At 33.1% G+C, this 22,990-nt stretch overlaps 4 protein-coding genes and 1 long non-coding RNA gene across 7 annotated transcripts; 2 read left to right on the top strand and 3 right to left on the bottom strand.

Annotated features, from left to right (window-relative positions):
* The first annotated feature begins 1,687 nt into the window (after positions 1-1,687).
* Positions 1,688-2,560, top strand: LOC105179616 (sperm acrosomal protein FSA-ACR.1-like). The gene has a single exon (XM_011103261.1). It carries the CDS (start codon positions 1,688-1,690, stop codon positions 2,558-2,560), a length of 873 nt encoding a protein of 290 aa, XP_011101563.1.
* A 4,595-nt stretch (positions 2,561-7,155) lies between these two features.
* Positions 7,156-7,893, bottom strand: LOC105179589 (histone H2B-like). Its single transcript, XM_011103226.2, has one exon. It carries the CDS (start codon positions 7,812-7,814, stop codon positions 7,389-7,391), a length of 426 nt encoding a protein of 141 aa, XP_011101528.1. The 5' UTR covers positions 7,815-7,893; the 3' UTR covers positions 7,156-7,388.
* A 1,279-nt stretch (positions 7,894-9,172) lies between these two features.
* On the bottom strand, positions 9,173-11,697 carry LOC110011358. Of its 2 annotated transcripts, XR_002286356.1 has the most exons (3): positions 11,556-11,694; positions 9,775-11,284; positions 9,173-9,664 (listed from the first exon to the last, which is right to left on the bottom strand). It is a non-coding gene; the product is annotated as an uncharacterized LOC110011358 (long non-coding RNA). The 2 variants fall into 2 exon arrangements; XR_002286355.1 differs by lacking the exon at positions 9,173-9,664 and having other exon boundaries at positions 9,786-11,284; positions 11,556-11,697.
* A 786-nt stretch (positions 11,698-12,483) lies between these two features.
* LOC105179588 (putative pentatricopeptide repeat-containing protein At5g37570) lies at positions 12,484-14,837 on the bottom strand. 2 transcript variants are annotated; one of them, XM_020691368.1, is made up of 2 exons: positions 13,191-14,837; positions 12,484-13,109 (listed from the first exon to the last, which is right to left on the bottom strand). In XM_020691368.1, the coding sequence occupies exons 1-2, from the start codon at positions 14,671-14,673 to the stop codon at positions 13,003-13,005; spliced, it is 1,590 nt and encodes a 529-aa protein (XP_020547027.1). In that variant the 5' UTR covers positions 14,674-14,837; the 3' UTR covers positions 12,484-13,002. The 2 variants fall into 2 exon arrangements, with proteins under 2 accessions (XP_020547027.1, XP_011101527.1); XM_011103225.2 differs by having other exon boundaries at positions 12,484-14,837.
* Positions 14,838-16,089: 1,252 nt separating this feature from the next.
* Positions 16,090-22,508, top strand: LOC105179587 (uncharacterized protein SYNPCC7002_A1590). Its single transcript, XM_011103224.2, has 6 exons — positions 16,090-16,418; positions 16,643-16,833; positions 17,094-17,139; positions 17,842-17,924; positions 18,023-18,139; positions 22,259-22,508. Exons 1-6 carry the CDS (start codon positions 16,193-16,195, stop codon positions 22,328-22,330), a joined length of 735 nt encoding a protein of 244 aa, XP_011101526.1. The 5' UTR covers positions 16,090-16,192; the 3' UTR covers positions 22,331-22,508.
* The last annotated feature ends 482 nt before the right edge of the window (positions 22,509-22,990 follow it).

Here is a 22,990-nt window from a genome sequence, read left to right as displayed (position 1 = left end):
TTAATTACACATAGATTTCCTATAGTTTGGAAAACTAACGGAGGGACTTATTTGTTAGATGCAAGCAAACTTTAGGGGTGCTGGATGTAATTTTTTAAACTACAGGGTTCTATGTGTAATTACACCAAATCTCAAGGCAGGAGAGTATAATTATCCCAAAATAAATTATTTTTAGTATTTTATTTTAACTTAACGTGCCTATTTAATTCGATATGTATTAAAGGTTTACGATCCCATAATTATAATATTTTAATTGTGAATTTATGAGGTTTAGTAAATATTTCACTGTTATGTTTCATATATTTATGTAACTGATTTATAATTAGATTTATTACAATATTATGAGTTTTAATTAAGCTACTTGATGTTTTAGAACATTCAAACTCTTACAACTATTCAAAAGGCATTAGCTTTCTTCATTTGACATCGAGATAGTGAATTTTTTTGTGGATAGTTTATGAGTTTTAAAAAACACTTGATATCTTCCACAAAGTATTTTAAAGATTTGGTAACGTGACTATGAACTGATTTCTAGTCTGTTCGTGGTTGTGCACATGAAATGAGACACTGCATAGAGCTAATAGGATTTTGTCCTGAAGTTATGATCAACCGTTAAAACCTGTACATAGGGAGTTAATCATGACTTTAAGATAGAGACAAGTGTCGTGACTCTCCATCAGTACACTTTTCTAATTTAAAGCTTTATTTAATTTATGTTATCACTTTATATATATTATGATAATATATTCTTTTGATATTTTATATATGAGATTATTTAGAACATATAATATAAACACAAATCACATAATATCCGCAACAAGTGCCGCGAGGGGACCAAATGTGCAACATTTTTTGTTCAAATCTACCATTTTTAATGAATGAGTGTATGTATGGGTCATTTTTAAAATTGCGTAAAAAACTAGCATAGGATCAAGTTGGTAATGAGCCTATTATGTGGGACTGAGTTTGCAATTTTGCGGATATTGAGAATCATAATTCGAGAAATTCAAGATTCAACTGGGACAAATTAAAAGAGAAGCACATGAAAAATTATAAGCCCTTGGATACATACATATGAACATGGATGGGATGAAGAAAACGGCAGCCCTTGAGCGAGTCTTTCTCTTTTTAACTTCTCAGACAAGCTAAGCAACATCTATATTTATAGCCAATTAAGTTTAACTTCAACGCTCATCCTATATTTGTTTGATCAATTCGTATGCAGTCATTCATTACCCCACCATATATACGTACATTCCCCTCTCATTGCTTCCTGACGACATCGGATGTTTGCAGGCTTTAGATTTCGAACCAGGGAATTAATGAGATAAAAGTTTCTGACTGAGGATTTGTATAAACAAATCATACATTACGATTGTAAATATAATTTTTTCTAAAATAAATTAGAGACAAGGACATGAATTCACATCTACATCTACATCGCAAGAACAAAGCGGCTGGCGGAGAGCGCGTCTCTCGCGTTGTTTGTCAAAAGATGAACGGTGCTTGCACAACTGGTGTAGTTGAAATGCCATTCCACTGTGAATATGATCAAGAATGGCACACAAAGGTTTCTTGTGCCACATGATTTCAGTTCAACTCCTCTGTAAATACACTTCCATTTCATATCTTTACCGATCACACACAATATTCATATTCTTCATATATATATATACACACACTACCTATGGGGTCATCTTCTACCAACAGGGAACCTAGGGGATCATCTTCTAGCAACAGGCAACCCACGGGGTCATCTTCTACCGAGATGCAACCTAGGGGGTCATCTTCTACCAACAAGGAACCTAGGGGATCATCTTCTACCAACAGGCAACCCACGGGGTCATCTTCTACCGAGAGGCAACCTAGGGGGTCATCTTCTACCAACAAGCAACCCACGGGGTCATCTTCTGCCGAGAGGCAACCTAGGGGGTCATCTTCTACCAACAAGCAACCTAGGGGGAGTAGTGGTTCCCATCCCATGTACACCACCGATGATTCTGGTACTACTCGACGACAGATCAATCACAATAATAAGGAGCAGGCTAGTTCTGGTGAACAGACTACTACACGAAATCAGGAAACCGTTGCTCTCTTTAACACCAATGCTTCTCAAAGCAGTGGCAGCAGTTCAAAGACATCTGTTGCTGCAGAATTGTTAATAAGAAGGGACACTGTTAGTCACTCTTCTGGCCAACCCACTACTGCAGGACATCGCAAAACCGTTGCTCTCTTTGGCAGCAGTGATGCTCAAAGCACAACTACTGCAGGACATCGCAAAACCGTTGCTCTCTTTGGCAGCAGTGATAGCAGCAGTTCCGGGCAGCATAAGCCATCGTCGTACTCGTCATATCAACCCAGTACTTCTGCAAACTCTCCCAGCCACAAAAATTTTAACACGAATACCCAAAACTTTGCCGCAGCATCATTACTAAGTAGGGAGACTTATAGTTTCTCTTCTGGTGAACCCACTTCTGCAGGAAATCACCGCGCCATTGCTCCCTTTGGCAGCAGTAGTTATCGAAGCACTGGCAGCAGTCCCAGCAAGAAACAGCCGTAGTGCTCCTCCTTGTCTGCTAAGCCTTTATCGGAAATAGCTAAGGATGCACAGTAAACCAATCTTACCTAAACGGCCATGCGAGTTGTACGTGTGTATTATATATATATATATATATATATATATATATGAGTGTATACATGTATATACATGTGTAATATATAACCTATTTATGATATCGTAAATAAGCAAACTACTCCTTTATGAAAAAATAAATAGCGATTTAACCTCTATGATTTTTAAAATAAAACAATTTATCTCCTTGTATAGGGAGGTACTTGCTTCATTTTAAGAAGTATAGGAGGATAAATTGCTATATTTTTTTTATAAAGGGGTAATAATCAAGTCCCATTTTGTGTATATTTTACTCCGTGTTTTTTAAATAAATTATTGTAAATTTTTAAAAATAGTTTTGGGTTTTTAAATTTGTTCTTCATTGTTTTATTTAATATTTTTTTCATGATCAAATCTCAAGATAAATAGACAATTTCATATATAATTTAGAAATATAAAATTTATGATTATACAAATGCATGTAATATTAAGTTTCAGAATATGCAAATTTATAGATTTTAACTCGCCTTTCATTATTGTAGCTAGTAATAGTTGTCGCAGTTACTTGTAGTTCTAGTCATACCATGTTGCACTTAATTTGGTAATATTGTACTAATTTAAAGTTTACTATAAAAAATATATAATATTAGTAACAAAATATCAAGTGATAATTCTAAAATTATTACTGATATATATATATATATGCATTAACTGATAACAATTTTAATCCTGCCATTATATAATTATTAGTGAAAAATTTATTCATAAAGTTGTATGTAGATAATAATTGAAATATTTATAGTAAAAATTTAGTAACAGCAAAATATAACAACAAAAATTATTTTTTGTTACTATATCGCCATTATATATACGTCTGATTATGCACTATTTTTTGTTACTTATTCTTATCAATAACATTTTTTAATAAATAATAATCACTGCTAAAATTATAAAATTCATTATTGAGATAAAATAAAATTTCTTGTCACTAAATTTATAATTAAGGATGATATTAACATTGACAATCACCGTTTTTTTCACTAATTTTCCTTTTTTTTTTCTAGTAACTTTAAAAGAATTTAATATTATATCCAATAAAAAATTAAATATATTTTAATAAAGCTAAATTCATAATTTCTTGGCTTCGCCACTGATAATATTTGTTGATATCCATGTACGTTGAGTTTGGTGGTGGGCTGAATATTACGTCTTGGCATCATTGTAATTGCGCGCAATTTCATATCTATACCTACCTGAAAAATGGCTGGCAAAAGAGAATTCACCTCAGAAACTTAACAACCTACCTGAGGAATGCACAACAATGTTGCTCATAGACCCTAGTCACTATTGCATGATTAGACTACAATAGGAGTTGGCCACAGAGTGGAGATAAAAGAACATCCACTGTCTTTGGTTTCATTTTTAACTTATTTTAGTATATTTTATAGAGATATAAAGATAAATAAGTATATGTCAGAGATAGTGTAAATATTTGAATTTATTTTTAGAGATAATATAAAATAAGTATGGTGTGTTTGATTAGGGCTGACAACGAGTCGAGCTCGACCATTTTTGTGGAACTCGAGCTCGAGCTCGATTCTATAATTTCGAACTCAAGCTTGAGCTTGACGAGCTCGAGTCATATATGTTGAGCTCGAGCTCGAGCTCAAACTAATTTTTTAATTTTTTTTGTTTATTATTATTATTATATTAAATTATGAAAATCACCAATTTTTTATATATAAATTTATAAGTAATAAAATAGATTGTATAATGCATACTATATTATTATTATTATTAAATTAAATAATGGGAATCACCAATTTTTTATATAAATTTATAAGTAATAAAATAGATTGTATAATGTATATTATATTATAAATATACCAAAATATGGTATGAAATTCTAATTTATTGTTATAAATATAAACTACAAATTAGTTTAGTAGTAATATAATTAGTAAAATGTACAAAAAAAATATAATTTTGAACAGTTTAAAGTTATAGAAAAGTATCAATTATCTGAAATAATGCAATTGAAATACATAAAAATATTGTATAGTTGAGATTGATATATGTTCATAATCTGCAGTAAATTTATATATTTATAAATATTAGTATTACATTGATGTAACTATCCTCTTACATTATTAAACAACATGGGTTAATCAGACTATCAAAATTCAGATCAGACCGTAAGATATGATCATACTTACAGAAAAATATACTTGGTAAAGTTTTAAACTTATTGGATATACGGATGTCAAGATATCATATTCGAAATATAAGAATAATAATTCAAGTTGGTGTATCATAGAATTAGGCCATTTGATTTTAAATCAAACCGACCAACATCATTTAATGGACACGGTCTTATATATATTTAAATTTGGTGTGAATCGAGTGCCCAGATTTTAAGATATGATATTTATTGATTAAATTTTTTGATCTCATTATATATATAATAAAATAATAATTAAAATTGTTGACCATCAATATTATTATCATTATCATTATTTTTAGATTAATTCATAGGAATTACTAAATTTTGACATAAATTTATAAATAATAAAATAGATTGCATGATACATAGTATATATCCTGATATAAATATAAAACTAAAAAATAGATAAAAAAAATAATAAGTGAATTACTTGTCAATTTAAAAAAAGTATAACGTAATACAAATATATATTAAAATATAACATAAAGTTTATATATGTCATATTAAATAATAATTTTAATTACAAAAAATATTTTGATATACTAAGTTGTTGATTACATTAGTTTGTATAAAAATTAAATGTATAAATAAAAGTATCATAATTTATTATTATTCAAAATAAAATATATGATATTGATTAATAATTGTAATATATAATCATTTTTTATTATAAATTTGATCAAATATTAAATATAAAATTAAATATATAAAAAATTCAAAAATAAAAATATATATAAAAAAATATAAAAAAAAGGCCAGCTCGCGAGCTGGTGAACACACACTACTGAACTCGAGCTCGAGTCGAGCTCAAAATCAAGCCGGCTCCCCCGGGAGGCAGAGCCAGCTCGACTCATCTGCTACCCCTATGTTTGATGTTGGTTAGTGGGAAACAAAAATATTATTTATTGTCAAATCATGTTTCTTTTGTATATATATATATGAGTATATATATAATTTATTTAGTTGTGTGTGGATTAAAATCTATAATAGTTCTATCATAACACTATAAAAAACTAGTAAATAATGGGCAAAATAATTCAAGCCAAAAACATGAAAATGTTTTGAGATGGTCCAAAACCGAAACCAAACACTTTGATCAGTTCTGCACAAACTCCAAAGTTAGTCATTGAAAATTGGACAAGTATACAATTTCCTATAAGAATGAATAAGAGCAGGCATAAGCACCTGATCACATAATCTCAGTCTCAAGAAAACAACTGAAATCAACACTTCAAATAATATAAGTATTTGCTTTTTGAATAAATGAAAGATCTCCAGAATTCATTTATGCAATGGTAATACTAAAGACAAGGCAGAATCATTCATTCCATGCAACCAAAAATAGCAAACCCTCAAGCTGAAACCAACACAAGAAAGTTGTGATGTAGCACTACTTTTCTTTAACCATACATCAACAAAAACAATAAGTTACTTACACTAGAAAGAAACTCAAGATCGCAGAGTATGTAGACGTCTACATGCCTTCTTTTTTGCAACAAAATCAATTCATCATCATTAGGTCCTCAACTCTAACAAATACAGAGCACAAGCACACTCCACAACTCAATTCTCTCAATAATTGACATTGAGAGGAAAACATGAGTTATTCCCTATCGGGTTTAAAAAGCTCTCCATGTTATATTGCTCACTTAACAAGCCAAATCAAACGACAACTGGTCTGGAAAGCCAAATATAGTTATGAAATTTGCATTATCCAATTTACAGTGTTACAACAATTGACAGTGCATAAAATACAGATCATGCATACAAAAATATAATGAAATAAGGACCATCAATTCAATTGGAATAACATTACCCTACCCGTCAAGAAGATAAGTCAAATCAGTACGCAGCGGGCTCATCGCCTCCCCTGTTTACAGACAAAAATGTTACAAGAATATCCAAATCTTGTTATTAACTCATTAGATATCACTTGATTATAAAAATACAAATGAAGGCTTAACTTCAAGTGCTATATTGAAGCTTCAATGCTTAACCAATCAATCAGGAAGCAAAATTTTCAATGGCAGGATCTCTGAATCAATATAAAATGATATGTAGTGAAATCAAAAAATAGAACAGGCATCAGAAGTGCTTGTGTAAAAATAGAATATCTATCCAGATGAGCAAATGTTCACAATCAAAAATGTTTTCGGCATCTCAGTGGAGCTAAAAACTAAAGCGCTGTATAGACACCATCCCGTCAAGCAACTCTGTCATGGAGCGTGTAATATGAAAGAAAGACATTAGTCAACCAAATATAATATCCCGTCAGCATATCCAAGAGGCTTCCAAACACGATCTAAAAAGTCTAGAAATAGAAACAAACCAAACCATTTACCCAGAAAAATAAGAACACAAGAAAAAAGGGTCAAACTTCAGAAGCTCCAATCACGATTAGCCATTGCCCAAGTTAAAGCATCTTCATTCAAACGAATACTAAAAACCCATTTACACAATCAAACATAAAGTCCTAATAACCACTAAATCTAGAAAATTAACCTCTCACAGACTCGTAATTTCAGGAAAACAAAAGAAACCCTAGAAAACCCTTCAAGAACTAGTGAATTTCGTAACCGCCTTAGTCCCTTCTGAAACAGCGTGCTTAGCCAGTTCTCCCGGCAAAACCAGTCTCACGGCGGTCTGAATCTCACGAGAAGTGATGGTCGGCTTCTTGTTGTAGCGCGCAAGTCGCGACGCCTCCTGAGCCAACTTCTCAAAGATATCGTTGATAAAGCTGTTCATGATGCCCATGGCCTTGCTCGAAATCCCAATATCAGGATGCACCTGTTTCAGCACCTTGAATATGTAGATCTTGTAGGTCTCCGTGCTCTTCTTTATCCGCTTCTTCTTTTTGTCTCCGGCAGCAGCGCCGCCTTCCTTCGGCAACTTCTTACCGGCCTTGGGCTTCTTCTCCGCCGGAGCCTTCTCGGCGGCGGGCTTCTTCTCCGCTGGTTTCTTCTCTGCTTTTGGTGCCATTTGCTGCTGCTCGGTTTGAGGTAGCGGAAAGTGAATACTCTGTGAGGATCTCTCGACGTGAGGAATTGTAACTCGAGGTGGACTTTATATAGAATACTGGGATGAGTTGTTATTGGTCAATTTCAAATGTCCCGGATCGAGAGTACATACCGTTGGTTAGATGAAACTTCAACGGCCAAGATTGGAAGGAAAGACGTACAGTTCAGAAATCCGTTTTTCCAATGTCCTCTTTTTAAGTTAAGTTGTTTTGTAAATATTGTAATTTAAGCCAATAAATAAAAAGTATTAAAATGAAAGTTAAGTCGTAATTAATTATTGAAAGAAGAAAATATGCGTGGAAGTTGAAAAGGGTTAGAAGATTGAAATTTGAGAAAAAAAAAACGAAGTAAAAGATCTAATGAGATAATGTAAAAAATGTTACGGCAAGATTTAACGTGTATAATGAGTTAGGTTGGATTGGGTCAGGATCCATGCGAACTAATTTGAAAAATTTTGATTTGAGATCAGTCGATTATTATTTGTGTTTGGTTTTGAATCTTTAAATAATTTTAATTGGATCTATTTTTAAATTCAGACTCTCCTCATGAACCAACGTGGTTAAAACTTTGTCCAGAGCCAATTCGGATCCAAATTAGGCTTGATCGAGCCTGTTTTAATTTAATATTTTATAAAATTGAGGTATTTTTAGGTAATTTTAATTATGTTTTAACTAATGTTTAAAATATTTTTTAGATTGTTTTTAAGTATTTGATGACATGACTTTTATGTATTTGTTTATAATTTTTATGTCTTTTTTTAAATGTATTTTTACGTATCATAATTTTTGATATTGTTTGGTATTTGTGTTATCTGGTTGATTATATTTTAATTTTTTATTATCAAGATATATAGAATGACAATGATCAATTATGTATTGAAATATTTTTTAACATATTTTTTATTTCACAATTATGTATAAGAAAATTTTCATTTAGTAAAATAATAAACTAGTGTATTTGGTGGAGTGGTGAGCCACCTATTCTTTCATGCAAGGTCACAAATTTTGTGTTTACGCAGTATAAAAAATATATTCTTTTTCCTCACAAATTCATTAAAACTAACAAATAGATAATAGAATGAATCAAAATTGATGGAATTTATAAACATGAGGCACTAAGTCTAATAAAAAAATATATACAAGGGACTAAATCTAGATAAGTCACATAGTTGAGGGACCAAAAGTAATATTTACCCAAATAAAAATATTATTATGATTAATGCGCACAAAAATAGCATAGATCCAATGAATCTGAACAATCGATCACGATTTGGGTTGAAGTGTTTATGGACCAAATCTATATATATACGAGAGTGCTCTCGCTTGCTGGGGGTCTATCCCTATTCATAGATATTCGAAGAAATGGGTTAGGATGGTTGGATAAAGTGACAAATGGCTCAAGGAGCCATAGCTGTCAGGAAATTCTAGACTTTAGAGAGCCCTTCCTCATTTAAATTATTTTTGTAGGACTGATGTGGTTTAAAGTGACGTTTGACTGGTGAATTAGATGTACGCCACGTGGGGAGAGGGAGTTGTTAGGTTCATGAGCCATTTTAGCTGATCATTCTTGTTGGGTCATAATCATAGGTCGAGTTTAAGGATGCCCTAAACCTCTATCCTCCTCCTTGGGTCCCTGGAGCAAGTATATAAAATATTAAGGGTCGGGCTGTCTGAGACCTTGTTATCTTACATTCAGAAATCATCATTAGCAGATATATAGGTCGCAATTTATGGGAACATGTGTTGAATATTGATGTATTATTTGAGGCGAATTTATTTACAAAATACATGTTTGGTTAGTTTTTATGAAAAACTGGCAAAGAGTCGAAGTTCACCTAAAAAGCTTTTATATTCACTTGACTTTGATTTATTCTTCAGAACCAAAGTAAACACGCTTCGCTTTTAAATTTTATTCCCGAAAACGTTGTTAAAAAATCATAATAACAGAAGTAGATAAACAACGTACAAGTCATCATACATATCTAAATCATTACATCAAAAGTAAATTAAGAATTAAATGTTGAGCCACTATTTAGAAAATCAGCTCTTAATTTTGCTTCACCACATGACTCTGGCCCGCTTCACCATATGAAGCATAAAGACAATGCTTACCGGCAGTAAACCATCGGCACCATCCCTTATCCGAATATATGAACCTGAAAGGTTAACGCAGAAAAAAGCAGTTCCTCCAAGCAGAGAAATGGATGAATCACACACTCTCTCCAGAACTTAAGCTGATATGCACCATATGAGAACGGTTGCTACTTAATGATGCACAAGCAAAGTGAAAGACAGACATTGACATTCTCAGCCAGACTTCTGACTTGAATCGTATATTTTTCATAAGCAAAATAAGGAGTTCATCTAAATGAAACCAAAGTCTTAATAGAACACATGCACCACTCTTTACAGAGTAATAACATAGCATATAAAAGTTCCAAATGGCCTCACAATTACCTCCAAATGTTTCAGAAATAAGTTCAAAGGATATGTCAATTAACAATATGACTCAAGAAAATGAATAATTCCACCTTTTGACTTATAATCCTAAGCATAAAAGGTCACTTTCTCCATGAGGACCAAAATAGTAGCGATGTAACTTTGAAGCTTATTAAGTCACTTTTAAAAACTCCAAGCATCATGTATCAAATAAATAGTGAAATAAATCTTAATTTCAGGATAGAGAAGGAATCAGCTGAAACGAGCAATGTAGTCAGAGGGACAATTCATATTTTAGATGCTCGGTACAGGCACAACAAGAATTGGCAGCACCAGGAGAAACACCTAAGACGATATGCAAGCCCATCATAAGTACCTGTCATAACTCATCATCTTCCTTTCTCCATCTTTCTCAATAAAATTTTCTTTCATGTCAACTACTAAATTTTGTTGGCTAAGACGGCTTTTCTTTTACCTCCACCACAATTATTTTCAATCGAAACCAGATCAATAACAACTGAAAAACATCATACAGCATCAGATATGAGATGATACAAATTTGTGTATATGTGTGGACTTATACTTAGGCTCAGATGAGCAAGGCAACACTCATATCCAAGCCACGAAAGACCACCTGCAGCAATAAAGCTGGGCAGTCCAAATGGGCACAGGATCTGCCATACTTTTTCCTCATGAAGCCACGGTCAAGCATATGCATCCCACAACCATGTGCATAGATAAATGACAAATGAAATACCAGGAGAAAACAAATGATTGTTTGGCAAACAAGACTCAGATAATCTTGCTGACACTTCGCTTTGAACCAAGAATAGGAAGCTGCCTGACCACTTTTATAGAAAGGAATGCGTCATGGATTACTGTACAATTAAATCATTCCTCAAACACCTGAAGCTTTCGCAAATCAATTGCGTAGTTGCGTCACGGATTACTCTACAATACGTCATGGCATACAAAACCTGTGTGTAGTTGCCACCTTCACATCAACAATTATTTAACAATTACAGCAAGAAAAATCAACAATTTACTAACTTAGCAAATTACCTGCATACTACAGCAATAAATTGAGCTAAGACATTAAATAGTCACAACAAATTACATAATAATCAACTACTCAACAATTTAAAAAAAAAATATTAGTAACAGTGAGAGAAAACAGATAAATAATCGGTGAGACAGTAATCTTTGACAGAAACGAGAAGAAGAGCATAACAAAACGAAAGCAGTAGAACGAGAAGAAGACATACCTCAGGTGGAAGAAGAACGTTGCTGCTGGAGAGAGAAACTGGCGCGGATTAGGGTTTTCTTCTTCAGTTTTGCATTTTGAATAAAATAATTGGGCTTTGTTCCCTCTTTTTCCAAATAATTTGGGGGACCAGCCCGCCGGAGACCAGAGCGCGTATTTGGGCTCATGAAAGTAAGATTTGTTAAATTGCATTTTCGGTCCTACAAGTTGAATAAATATAAGTTTCACCCATCTTATTCTACATTTAGCTAGGACCGAAAAATAAATAAAATTATTGATACTCGATTTGAGATTGACTAATAAAAACTCGTAGCGCCTCGATTCATTGTGATTATCAAAATAAGTCTCAACCAATTTTTTTGTTCAATAAGCTTTAAAATTATTATATAATCCATCCATTTTAAATGGCACAATCTACTAAATTAGAGGCCAAATATTATGATCGTCCAAAAGTGAAGAAAACATTGTTCACGTGTTTTGCACGTCCATTCTAACACATGAAAATGATAAAATGTGATGGTGTAATAAAATTCAAGTCGTTGGGGTGTCGAGTTCAATGGTTTATATGTTTGGAGGCAAAAACCCCCAAATGTCGGGGTGTCTGCATTTAATCCAATCTATTATGGTCAATTTATGTTATGTTCTATTTTTCATCTTGTGTTTGGATGAAAGGATCTGCACGGATAACTAACTTACAAACTGTTTCCACCAATCCCTACATTTTAAAGGAAAATCAAACAAGTTAAAGTATTAAAATTTAGGCCGTCACAATTAATAAAGCATTACAAATCTTCATGTTAGCAACCTTTACAAAGGGCAAATTATTAATCGCATCACCTCCATTAGGGTTCTTCAACATCCGTTTTACTTTGGGGAATTGATGTAATTTTGAAAACCTACAGGGTCTCTGTATATGTTTAGACCAAATCTCAAGGACGTTTCTATAAATCATCCATTTGAAAAAAAAAAAATTAAGGGGTACAATATACATTGCGTTGCATTCCAATCAACCAGATTCTTTGAGGTATATTTTCTTGCGTGGTCTCTGATTTGAATTAGCCATATAGTAGTGTCTGCATAGCAAATCCGGCACTGAATACCTCCGGTCAGTTCGCAGGACAAAAGTGTTTCAAAGACTATAGCTAGCCCCAGCTTTGTCACTGGGGCAAACTCCCAAATTCAACCAACCCCAATTTTTTTAGAAGTGTCAGGCCAATGTGAAACCTATACTCTTCTAAAGTGTGTTACTGGCTTCGAACTGTGCCCAACCGAGAAAGAACCGAGAATTGCAGAACTGATTAATCGATATCGTCTTTGCATATCAAGGGCGTGGAAATGGTTGCACTGCTGGTGCACTGGCCAAAATAGATGCTTTCACTTCAAACTGAGGAAGTGCATCATCTCATTTGAAGTCAACATAATTGTACCAAAACCTGAAAAGATAGGAATCAGGTTGGGGTAGTTGACTCTACATAGCTGCAACCAGGTATTTTTCTAACTCCTCTCTCGCTCATTCTGCCCCTCAGATGGAACACGTTCAACCATCTATCAGCTTCTGCATATATGTTGGACAAAAGAACATAATTACCAGCGTTGTGAGGCTCAAGCTCAAAAAGTCTATGAGCTACTACCTCACCTAAGTCAATATCACCATGTAGCCTACAAGCCCCAAGAAGAGCACCCCAAGCACCAGCATGTGTCTCCACGGGGGTCGACTGTATAAGCTCATAAGCAGCCTGGACTTTTCCAGATTTACCAAGAAGGTTGACCATACAGGCATAGTGATCAGGAGAAGGTCTAATGGAGTACTTGTGAACCATTAAGTCAAAAAGACGGCATCCATCATCCACTAGGCCGGCATGACTACATGCGGTCAAGATAACGGTGAAGGCCACATCATCAGGCCTTATGCCTTCATCTATCATCCTGTCAAACAGGAGAACTGCTTGAGGTCCACGACTGTGGATACATAATCCTTGTATCATTGAACAATATGAAATTAAATCACGTTTAGGCATCTCCTTAAACAATAAAGTTGCTCGCTCCATATTCCCGCACTTCGCATTCATATCAACAAGAGCTGCAGCAACATGAGCACGCCTCAAGTCAAATGATTCGTTACTCATATAGGACTCAATCCATTTTGCTAGCTCCAAGGACCCCAACTGAGAACAAGCAGACATCAAACTCACTAGTACAAATTCATCAGGCTTCACATTCATAGCCCACATTTGACTGAATACTTTCAAAGCCTCACCTGGTTTCCCATTCTCTACGTACCCCGACATCAGAGCAGACCATGAAACCAAATCTTTCTGAGGCAACTCATCGAACAAGGAACTCGCAGCCACCATATCACCAGCCTTGGCATACCCATCAATCAACGTAGTAAATGACACCTCATTTCTCGAGGGCATCACATCAAACACCTTCCTCGCACTCTTCAAATCACCCAACTTCACTAATCCCTTTATCATCGCATTCCAAGTTGCCTCATTCCTCTGGGGCATTTCATCAAACAAGCATCTCGCGGCATAAATATCCCCAATATTCAAGAGTCCCACCATCATAGCCGTCCAAGAAACCTCATTCCTGACAGACATTCCATCAAACACCCTTCGCGCGCACTCAATCTCCTCACATTTACCATACAAATCAACCAGACTAGAGCCCACAAACACATCCCCCTCAGTCCCACACCTCACTGCCACCCCATGAACAAGCCTCCCTTCCCTCAAAGCCAAATAATTGGAACAAGCCTTAATCAAAGAAGGAAAAGTATACTTATCAGGAACCACATTCACCGCCCTCCTCATCCGACTGAAAAGCGAGAAACATTCATCAAGAGAAGAGTTCTCACAATGGGCTTTCATCAAAATGTTCCACAGATAAATATTTGGGCAGGTAACACAGTCGAAAACGCCGGTGGGATAAGATACATTGGTGGGCAGAACCGTGGTGCAGATGGAAATAAACTGGGCAATCAAGTAATGATCTTGCTCACAGCCTCTGCGAATTATGTGAGTGTGGACTTGGTTGAGGTCCCTGATAGTTTTGCACGCTCTTAAAAGGGGTAATATAGCAGACGATGAATGCTCCAAGACTAACGGGAAGAGCATCGGAGATGGTAGTGCCTGCGTAAATGCCTGCGCATTTGTCTAGGTTTCTCTCTTCTTCTTTGAGTCGTGTGTGCTTGGGCTGCTAATTACTACGAGTGCACAAAACAAAAACTCGCGACTCATTCGTTCACCGAACCGCCTGTAATTCGTTGCCTGAAATTTTAACGAGCAAATAGTATAATTGGTTCACTGAAATTTGCATTTATAGTTGTTTTAATCTATACTGTATATAAAGTGTAGACCATTATTTATTTTGATATCTCACTTAATTTTAGTATATTAATTTTTATTTTTTAATATTTAATTATTTTTTTTAACTTTTCATATTTCTCGATTTTCTTAATTCTCATTTTCTCTTTTCTCAATCTTCACGTCTCTTTTTCTTTTCTCACTTTTTTATTATCTTCTAATTTTTTAATATTTTATTAATCTAATTAGTATATTTTTAAAATAATAATAATAATTTTGTTTTATAATTTTAAATTGATTATGCACACATATGTTCGTCCCTATAATTCATTTTAAGTGTTTTTTTATATAATTATTTTTGAAATTACAAAAATATATGATACGTGGTTATAGATCTACAATTTACATGAGATTAAATATTTATGTTTGTAAGCATCAAATTTACAAGAACATTTAAAATGATTTATATTTATGAAATTTAACAAAAAAATCCACCTAAGAAAGTATTTCGATCGACTTTTGTTTGAAATTCCAATTGTAAAGTGTACAGCGGGTCAAATTGGCACAATTTAGTCCAAAAGCTCTAATTAGGTCCATTTTTTAAATTAGGTCCAACGTATAAACTGGTTTAGTTAAAGTCTAAATAAATTCCGAATATGCCTATAATTCTTTTTTAATTAATTTGAGGTGATCTTTTGCATAAATACTTAATTTTATGGTTGTCTTGTGAAATAAATAAATAATAATAAATAACACAAAAATCTAAAACTAAAAGTCTAGAACAACAAGGATAAATATGAATATTTATTTATTTATTTGCTAATCAATAAATTTTAATTACAGAATATATATTTATTAGATAAAACAAGATTACTAGTTATAATAATAAAACGAATTATTTGAATGATTTATTCATATTTAGCTATGTATGTTCTTAATTTATTACATAGAATTTCAATAATCAAATAATTTGCTATTTTTTTGTCGATTAAAGAGTTTTAATTATCTAAATTCTTATTTTTTTATTAGTTGTAACTTATTAAACTTTTGTTATTAGTATTAAAATCGCTCATCGAAATCGCCCAAAATCTTATAAAATCGCACTTCGTTTTGAATATTAAAGTGCAATTTTACAAATTATTTCCCCCAGCACATCTTAGCCACACATATGGTGTTACCACTAGCCTGCGCCGGGACGTCACATCCAACTCCTCACCGCTCTCGTGGACTCAAATCCTACACCTCGACCCGCAATCTATTCCCCCAACTGCCACGGGTTATCAAAACCCCCAAAACCCACACAATTTTCATCACTCCAGATATTCCATTAATGGCGTCACTGAACTCCAATCCCATCCCATTCCAGTTGAGGAACCCTAGAACTGGGTTGAGGAGCTCGAACTCTCCGCACCTCGTCGTGTTGTCGAACCTATCATCATCATCAGACGATGCCTCCAAGTCCACTCTCCGCATTTCCGCGGATTCCGCCCCCAAAGCCCGCTTCGTGGCCCGGAGAACTGAATCCGTCTCCGTCCGTCAGCTCCAACGGCCGCTGAGTAATATATTGTTTCACTTTTTGTTTTTCAGTCAATTATGTAGTCTTGTATTATGATGCATTCTGTATGTTGATTGTTTCGGTTGAGTTTATGAGTTTTCCGTGTGTTTATTTTTATTTTTTATTTTGCTGCCTCCTTTAAATGCTTATCATTGTGGTATATTCAGTCTTTACTAAATGCCATTTTTTTAATATTAATTCTTGGTCGTATTCATTTTTTTGTAGCTGAGTATATGAGCTTGCCTGCGAGTCAATATTCTGTTTTAGATGCGGAGAGAATAGAGCGAGTGGATGACAACACCTTCAGGTGTTATGTGTATAGGTTTAAGTTTTTTGCTTTTGAAGTTTGTCCAGTTTTGTTGGTGAGAGTGGAGGAGCAGCCTGATGGTTGCTGCATTAAGCTCTTGTCATGCAAGGTATTGTTTTTGGCTCATCCTGTACTACTTTTAAGAGCTATATGCATATTTACTGGTCTCTGTGCACTCATGATACTTGCAATTGTAACAGAGTAGAATGAACTTGAGATTGGTGGAATAGGTGATATTGAATTCTGTGGACAGTGCTAGTAGTGGCATAGACAAATCATTTTCCCCTGCATGAATGCACCCACATAGCTTAATAGAATATTATTATCTTTACTTTGAGTGTTGGTTAACTTTGACAATGCTAATTGCAGCTCGAGGGCTCGCCCATCGTTGTTGCACAGAATGACAAATTTGATGGTTAGAATCTTCCCTTGTAGTTTATTTCACGACTGAAGTGAATTTATTTTGCTAACTTCCTTGTCCGGTAACTTATTAACTATTCAATTTTGAAAAGTGAAAAATCTTAAAAATGGTTCAAACAAGAAAATGAGTAATAAGTTTGCTTAACAGGTAAACTGAATTTAGTTAATAAACTGGTGTTACAACTAACAAGAACACTTTTAAAGGAATATTTGATTGTGCGGCAATGAACTCTGCAAAATGTTAATTCGGGTAGAATCACGTGCACACTTCTCTGATCTGCTGGCACTGTGAAATGCTAATTCGAGTAGAATCAAGTGCACACTTCTCTGATCTGCTGGGTGCATATTGTGATCTATTAGCTTTCTGAGATGGGATCAAATGCGTAATACATAGTTTAGTGAACTCTATAGGGGCTACTTCATTGAAATGACTGATTGTAGAGAATCCTTTCAGTTGAAAATAGAGCCTATCCTTCAACAATGGAACTGGAGACTGATGATTATGTTGGTGACACAGATTATGATCTATGATTAGCATTTTTGTATCAAATTTATTCCCACATATCGAAAACTTTTCTCTTCCTCTTCTTGTCTTAAAACATGATTTGTTTGTCTGGTTTGGTGTCATTTGATTCTGAGAATTACTATATAATTCTTTTCAGGAGTCCTTTGACACTGATTTGGTATGGGCATGCAGCTTCAATGGAGAATAAGATATCATGTGATAGCACGAAACGCGATTCACCAGTTCAGAGGTTGACTTCAGATGCAGTCATTGAGGTAGTGTTTTGCGAATGCCTCAATTTAGTTCATAACTAACTTCGTGCAGTCACATATTTCACTCAAATGGTATGATGCTGTTGGTATGTCATGTGCAGGTCAGCATTGAGATTCCCTTTGCATTTCGTGCAATTCCAGCACAGGTCATTGAATCAACAGGCTCCCAGGTGTTAGAACAGATATTGAAGGCCATGCTTCCCCGATTTATGTCACAGGTTTGTGAATAAAACTATTCTATAGTTCTATTTTACTTCCTTGTACTAGTCCTTGTACAAAATCTTTTGTTTTCTAGCCCCTTTAGCTTGACGTTTCTGCAGTATGAATTGTTTGCAATACAATTTTTCCAACACTCTGAGCTTGTTCTAAACCGGCTTTGTTTGTGTACTAAGTGCACGGAGTTGACCTTACAAGCTTTGGGGAAATAGCTGTATGGGAGATCATTAGGATAATGCCAGCATCTTTTGGTTGAAGAATGATAAGTATTTGCTCATTGATAAACTTGTCAGGGTGGGAGAAACAGAATAGAGCTAAATGCCTGTTAAAGGGAAAATTATTTAATTAATACAAAAAAATAAAAAATTATAGAAAAAGGATGTTTTGAAAAAAAGTAGGCGGACCGCTATCTGAGATAGCAGCTCTATCATTAAACATAGAATAAAACCAGGTACAGGAGTATTGCGTACAAAATATTGACAAAGATAAAATTGCAGTTTTATTAATGTCGCGTACAAAAAATTGTCAATAATTATATTGTGTGACTTTAAAAGTAACATACCAATAATTTTTTTTAAATACTTATTATTAGAATGTATTTATCAATACTGTGTGCAAAAAAATTAAAAAAAGTAATATTGCATGTTCATTAATATTGTACAAAAATTGACAACAATCATATTGTCCTACTTTATTCGAAGTAACTACACCAACTAATTTTTATTAAAATAAATTATTGTTATTAAAATGTATCTTTATCAAAAAGTTAAATTTAGTTTAATAATAAATTTAATTTATTAATATTGTGTACGAAAAATTGGCAAAAGAAATATTGTCTCGTTTTTAATATTATGTACAAAAAAATTAACCAGAAAAAAAATGGAGCTGCTCTATTTTAGTATCGTGTAAAAAAAATTGACAAAAATAATATTGCGTGACTTTACTTGAAGTAGTGACACCAAGCAATTTTTCTTAAAAATAATTATTATATATCATGAGTTTAAAGTATCTTGACATGTGCATATAAATTAAACCCATGATATATATATACATATATAAATATACTTCAACTAAGTCACACAATATGATTATAGTCAATTTTTATACACGACAATGATAAAGATGCAATATTATTTTTGTCAATTTAAAACTAAAATCGAAATTAATTTTTTGATAAAAAATTATGATAATAATAATTTTTTTTTTTATTAAAAGTAGCTGGTGTAGTTACTTCGGATAAAGTTGCACAACATGATTGATGTCAATTTTTGCACACAATATTAATGAACACGCTTTTGTTAATTTTCTATACATAATTTTAGTAAAAATGTTAAAATGTATTATTAAATTAAATTATTATTTTTGGATAAAAATACATTCTAATAATAATAATTTTTTAAAACAATTGCTTAGTCTTGTTACTTCAATTGAAGTCACTCAATATGATTATTTTTAATTTTTCGTGCATGGAATTAATAAATATGCAATATTATCTTTGTCAATATTTTGTAAGCAATATTATAAAAATATTAAATTTATTATTATATTATATATATATATATTTTTACTTTTGGTCAAATTGGTATGCAAGTACAACCTGTAAAAACCAAGCTGTTGTTCCTCCTTTTATTTATATATTTATTTTTTAATGGCAAAACCGCTATCTGAGATAGCGGGTCTGCTTACTCTTTGAAAAAATTTCAAAGCACCCCTTTTTTGTATTTATTTTATTTTATATTATTTTGTATTAATTAAATAATTTTCCCCTTTTAAAACTAACCAAACAAAGCATTTTGGGTGTTTGATGTCCTTTTTGAAGATAAGATATAATGGTGTCTTCGGAAACTATGGGGGAAATTATTTAAAAAATGTGAAGAAAAAAAGAAAAATAGAGATTTGGTGTTGTTGTGAAAAGTTTAAAGATTTAAGTGGCTCCGCGTTTTGTAAACGCGGTGCCACAAATTTTGTTTAAAAAAGAAAAATTTTATTGTGTGACCGCGGTAAGAAACCGCAGTGACACATTTTATAAAAAGAAAATATTTTTAAAAAAAAATTAATTTGGTGTTAATTGCCAATTTCACATTGTGAATTGCAATTAACATTGGTTCAATTCACAAATTATATATATTTTTTATTTTTTTATAAATTAATTATATTTAATTAGTTTTTAAAATTATATTAATTTTAAAAATACAATGAAACATACAAATGTAATAATGTATATATTTCTATATAATTTTTAAAAAATACAATGAACTATACTGATAAGTTTGTGACAGTGTTGGAACCCTTTGATTGAAACCCGAGGCCAAATTCAGAATTTAAAAAAAATATAAGTAATTCTTGTGATCTTATAAATGCATAAATTATTATATTATATAAAAAATTAGCAATTTACTTTCATTCATTTTTTAAAATACAACAATTCATGAAGCAATTTAAAATAAATTGTGATACAAAAAATAGTGAATTAACCCCCTTTATAAAAAAAAAATAACACTAATTTACCCCATTAAATTTTAAGAAAATGTGCAAAACACCCCCTTCCCTCAGGCGGTGTACATCACGCACGTGGGGTGTGATTTTACTTCATTTTTAGCTGTATGTTATACCCTTAATCATAAACCGTTAGATCTTATTTTATACACACACACACATATATATATATATCACTGGTCCAGATCTAACAAAAAAATTGATGGTCTATATCTTTTCTGATTTAAATTAACGGTGTATATTTGATACAAATCAATAGCTTATATCCATTTGAATTAAATCAATGGCCAAATTGGTTGAAGTTACAAAAATAAATTTATAAAAAATTATAAAAATAGATTTATACAATGAATAATACATAAAATATACATATACATGTATACATATATATACAATATTTAGAAATAAAAAAAAGAATATAGAAAAAAGAAGGGGAAGGCGGGGGTGAAGGGATTGGGAGAGGTGGAGGCGGTGGCAGAGGGGAAGGTGGGCGATGGCAGAGGCGGGGGTGGGGGGATGCTTGAGGAAGACAATGAATTTTTCTTTTCTTTTTTTAATTATTTGTATTTTTTATATTTTATATATAAATAATATATAAGATCTGAATGTTGATTTATATTATATAAGATCCAACGATTGTAAAATAAAAATAAAATAATAATAAAAAAAAAGAAAATCCGCGCGTACACAACACCACTTGCATGAATGGGTTATTTTGAACCTTTTGTAAACATCGAGGGGTCCATAAGGGGGTTAATTGTCTATTTTTCATATCACAGGTATGTAGATTGCAATTTACCCTAAAATATTATGATTGTGCATATGATAGTAGTTTGATGCCTAAGAGTTGGCCTAAAACTTGCCCTTGATGTATTTTTGTATCCCTGTGTTTGCAGGGATCGCCTGCTATGGTCATGTTCATGTTATTATGAATTATTATGAACCCTTTTGTTGCTTGGTTTCATTTGCACTCTTGGCATTGATTTTGTGGGTTTCAGTGTAACCTCTGTTTTTGCTTTATCATATAGTAAGATTGTTTATTAGGATTATTATAGTCCTCTTTTCTAAGGTTTGGTGTAATTGTACGTAGAACCTCTGTGGTTTGGAAAATTATATCTAGCATTCCTGAGGGTTGCTTTCGTCTAACAAATAAATCCCTTCTTTAGTCAAAATTCACTGAATTTGTTGACAATAATAAAAATACTGAATGAAAATGGATATGTGTTCTTGATTGATTGATTACTGATTTATTGCAGGTTAAACATTTTTTTCCGACTAAACAACCCTTATAATGGTGAAGATATATGAGGGTAATTTGATGATCATAAAAAGATTATTTAGCCTAAAATAAATTCGTAATAAGTTAGTCGGGAGTAAATAAAGATATCGTTCCCAACTTTTTTGTTAATATTAGCAAATTCGGTGAAATTTGACTAATTGAGGGACTTATTTGTTAGATGAAAGTAAACTTCAAGGGTGATAAATGTAATTTCCCAAATCATAAGGGTCTACATGTAATTTTACCAAATCTCATAGGAGGGGTATGTATTATCCCTTGTTTATTTGTCTCCTATGGGCTCACTCCTGTAGCATTTTTATAACCCTCTCTGGATGCTTTTTTGCAGTTAGTGAAGGACTATCAGGCTTGGGCTTCTGGAGACACCTCCAGGCAGCCTCTTGGGACGGGTGAGATCTAAAATAGAGTGACCTGCTTTACGCCAGCAATTTGTAATACATCTGTTCTATGGTGTGTAACGTAAATTTGTCAGTTTAATTGGGAAACCAGCTGAGGTAAAGCTACATCAGTTTGTAACTAATGTTTTTCTTTTTGATTTTCAAACAGATCAATAATTAAGTTTTAGTGCTCCTTAGGCATGAGTTTTGTGCTGCGTTATTTCCAATTCTCTCCTTCACAGAACTGTCTCCCTCGCTCTCTCTCTCTCTCTCACACACACACACACATCACTGTCATATTGACTCTAGAGTACACTTTCAAGACAAAGAAAGTGATGATGTCAAACCTTCCAGAAATACAGACGAAGCAGTGAAGGTGCTCTGGATGAAAGATTTGATGAAAAAAAATTAGCACCTCCTTCGCTTATGTTTTGAGGCACTCAGCTATTGAAGCTAACAACAGCAGAAAGCTTCTGAGTTCAATCTGGTGAATTAGGTTGGTTAAAATTTCTTGGCATGGGAAAGGAGGAGCTGATTCGCATCACTATACAAGTTGATGGTTTGAATTTGATGCATAGATTTAGAAGGTCGATTGGTGTCTGACAATGAGTTCTGCATGCTGCTGTTAATCCCTAGTCTAATGAGGAAATTGTATGACTATGCGGAAATTTCTCCGCACCATG

The sequence above is a fragment of the Sesamum indicum genome, unplaced genomic scaffold (assembly GCF_000512975.1).
Source record: "Sesamum indicum cultivar Zhongzhi No. 13 unplaced genomic scaffold, S_indicum_v1.0 scaffold00177, whole genome shotgun sequence".
Taxonomy (NCBI): domain Eukaryota; kingdom Viridiplantae; phylum Streptophyta; class Magnoliopsida; order Lamiales; family Pedaliaceae; genus Sesamum; species Sesamum indicum.
This window is presented reverse-complemented; position numbering and strand designations above follow the sequence as displayed.

Bases quoted from the DNA above. Each gene is read 5' to 3' on its own strand.
- LOC105179616 (XM_011103261.1), top strand. From the start codon at position 1,688: ATGGGGTCATCTTCTACCAACAGGGAACCTAGGGGATCATCTTCTAGC.
- LOC105179589 (XM_011103226.2), bottom strand. From the start codon at position 7,814: ATGGCACCAAAAGCAGAGAAGAAACCAGCGGAGAAGAAGCCCGCCGCC.
- LOC105179588 (XM_011103225.2), bottom strand. From the start codon at position 14,673: ATGCTCTTCCCGTTAGTCTTGGAGCATTCATCGTCTGCTATATTACCC.
- LOC105179587 (XM_011103224.2), top strand. From the start codon at position 16,193: ATGGCGTCACTGAACTCCAATCCCATCCCATTCCAGTTGAGGAACCCT. The intron at 17,925-18,022 runs GTAGTGTTTTGC...TGTCATGTGCAG, and splicing joins CTTCAGATGCAGTCATTGAG to GTCAGCATTGAGATTCCCTT. The intron at 18,140-22,258 runs GTTTGTGAATAA...GCTTTTTTGCAG, and splicing joins TTCCCCGATTTATGTCACAG to TTAGTGAAGGACTATCAGGC.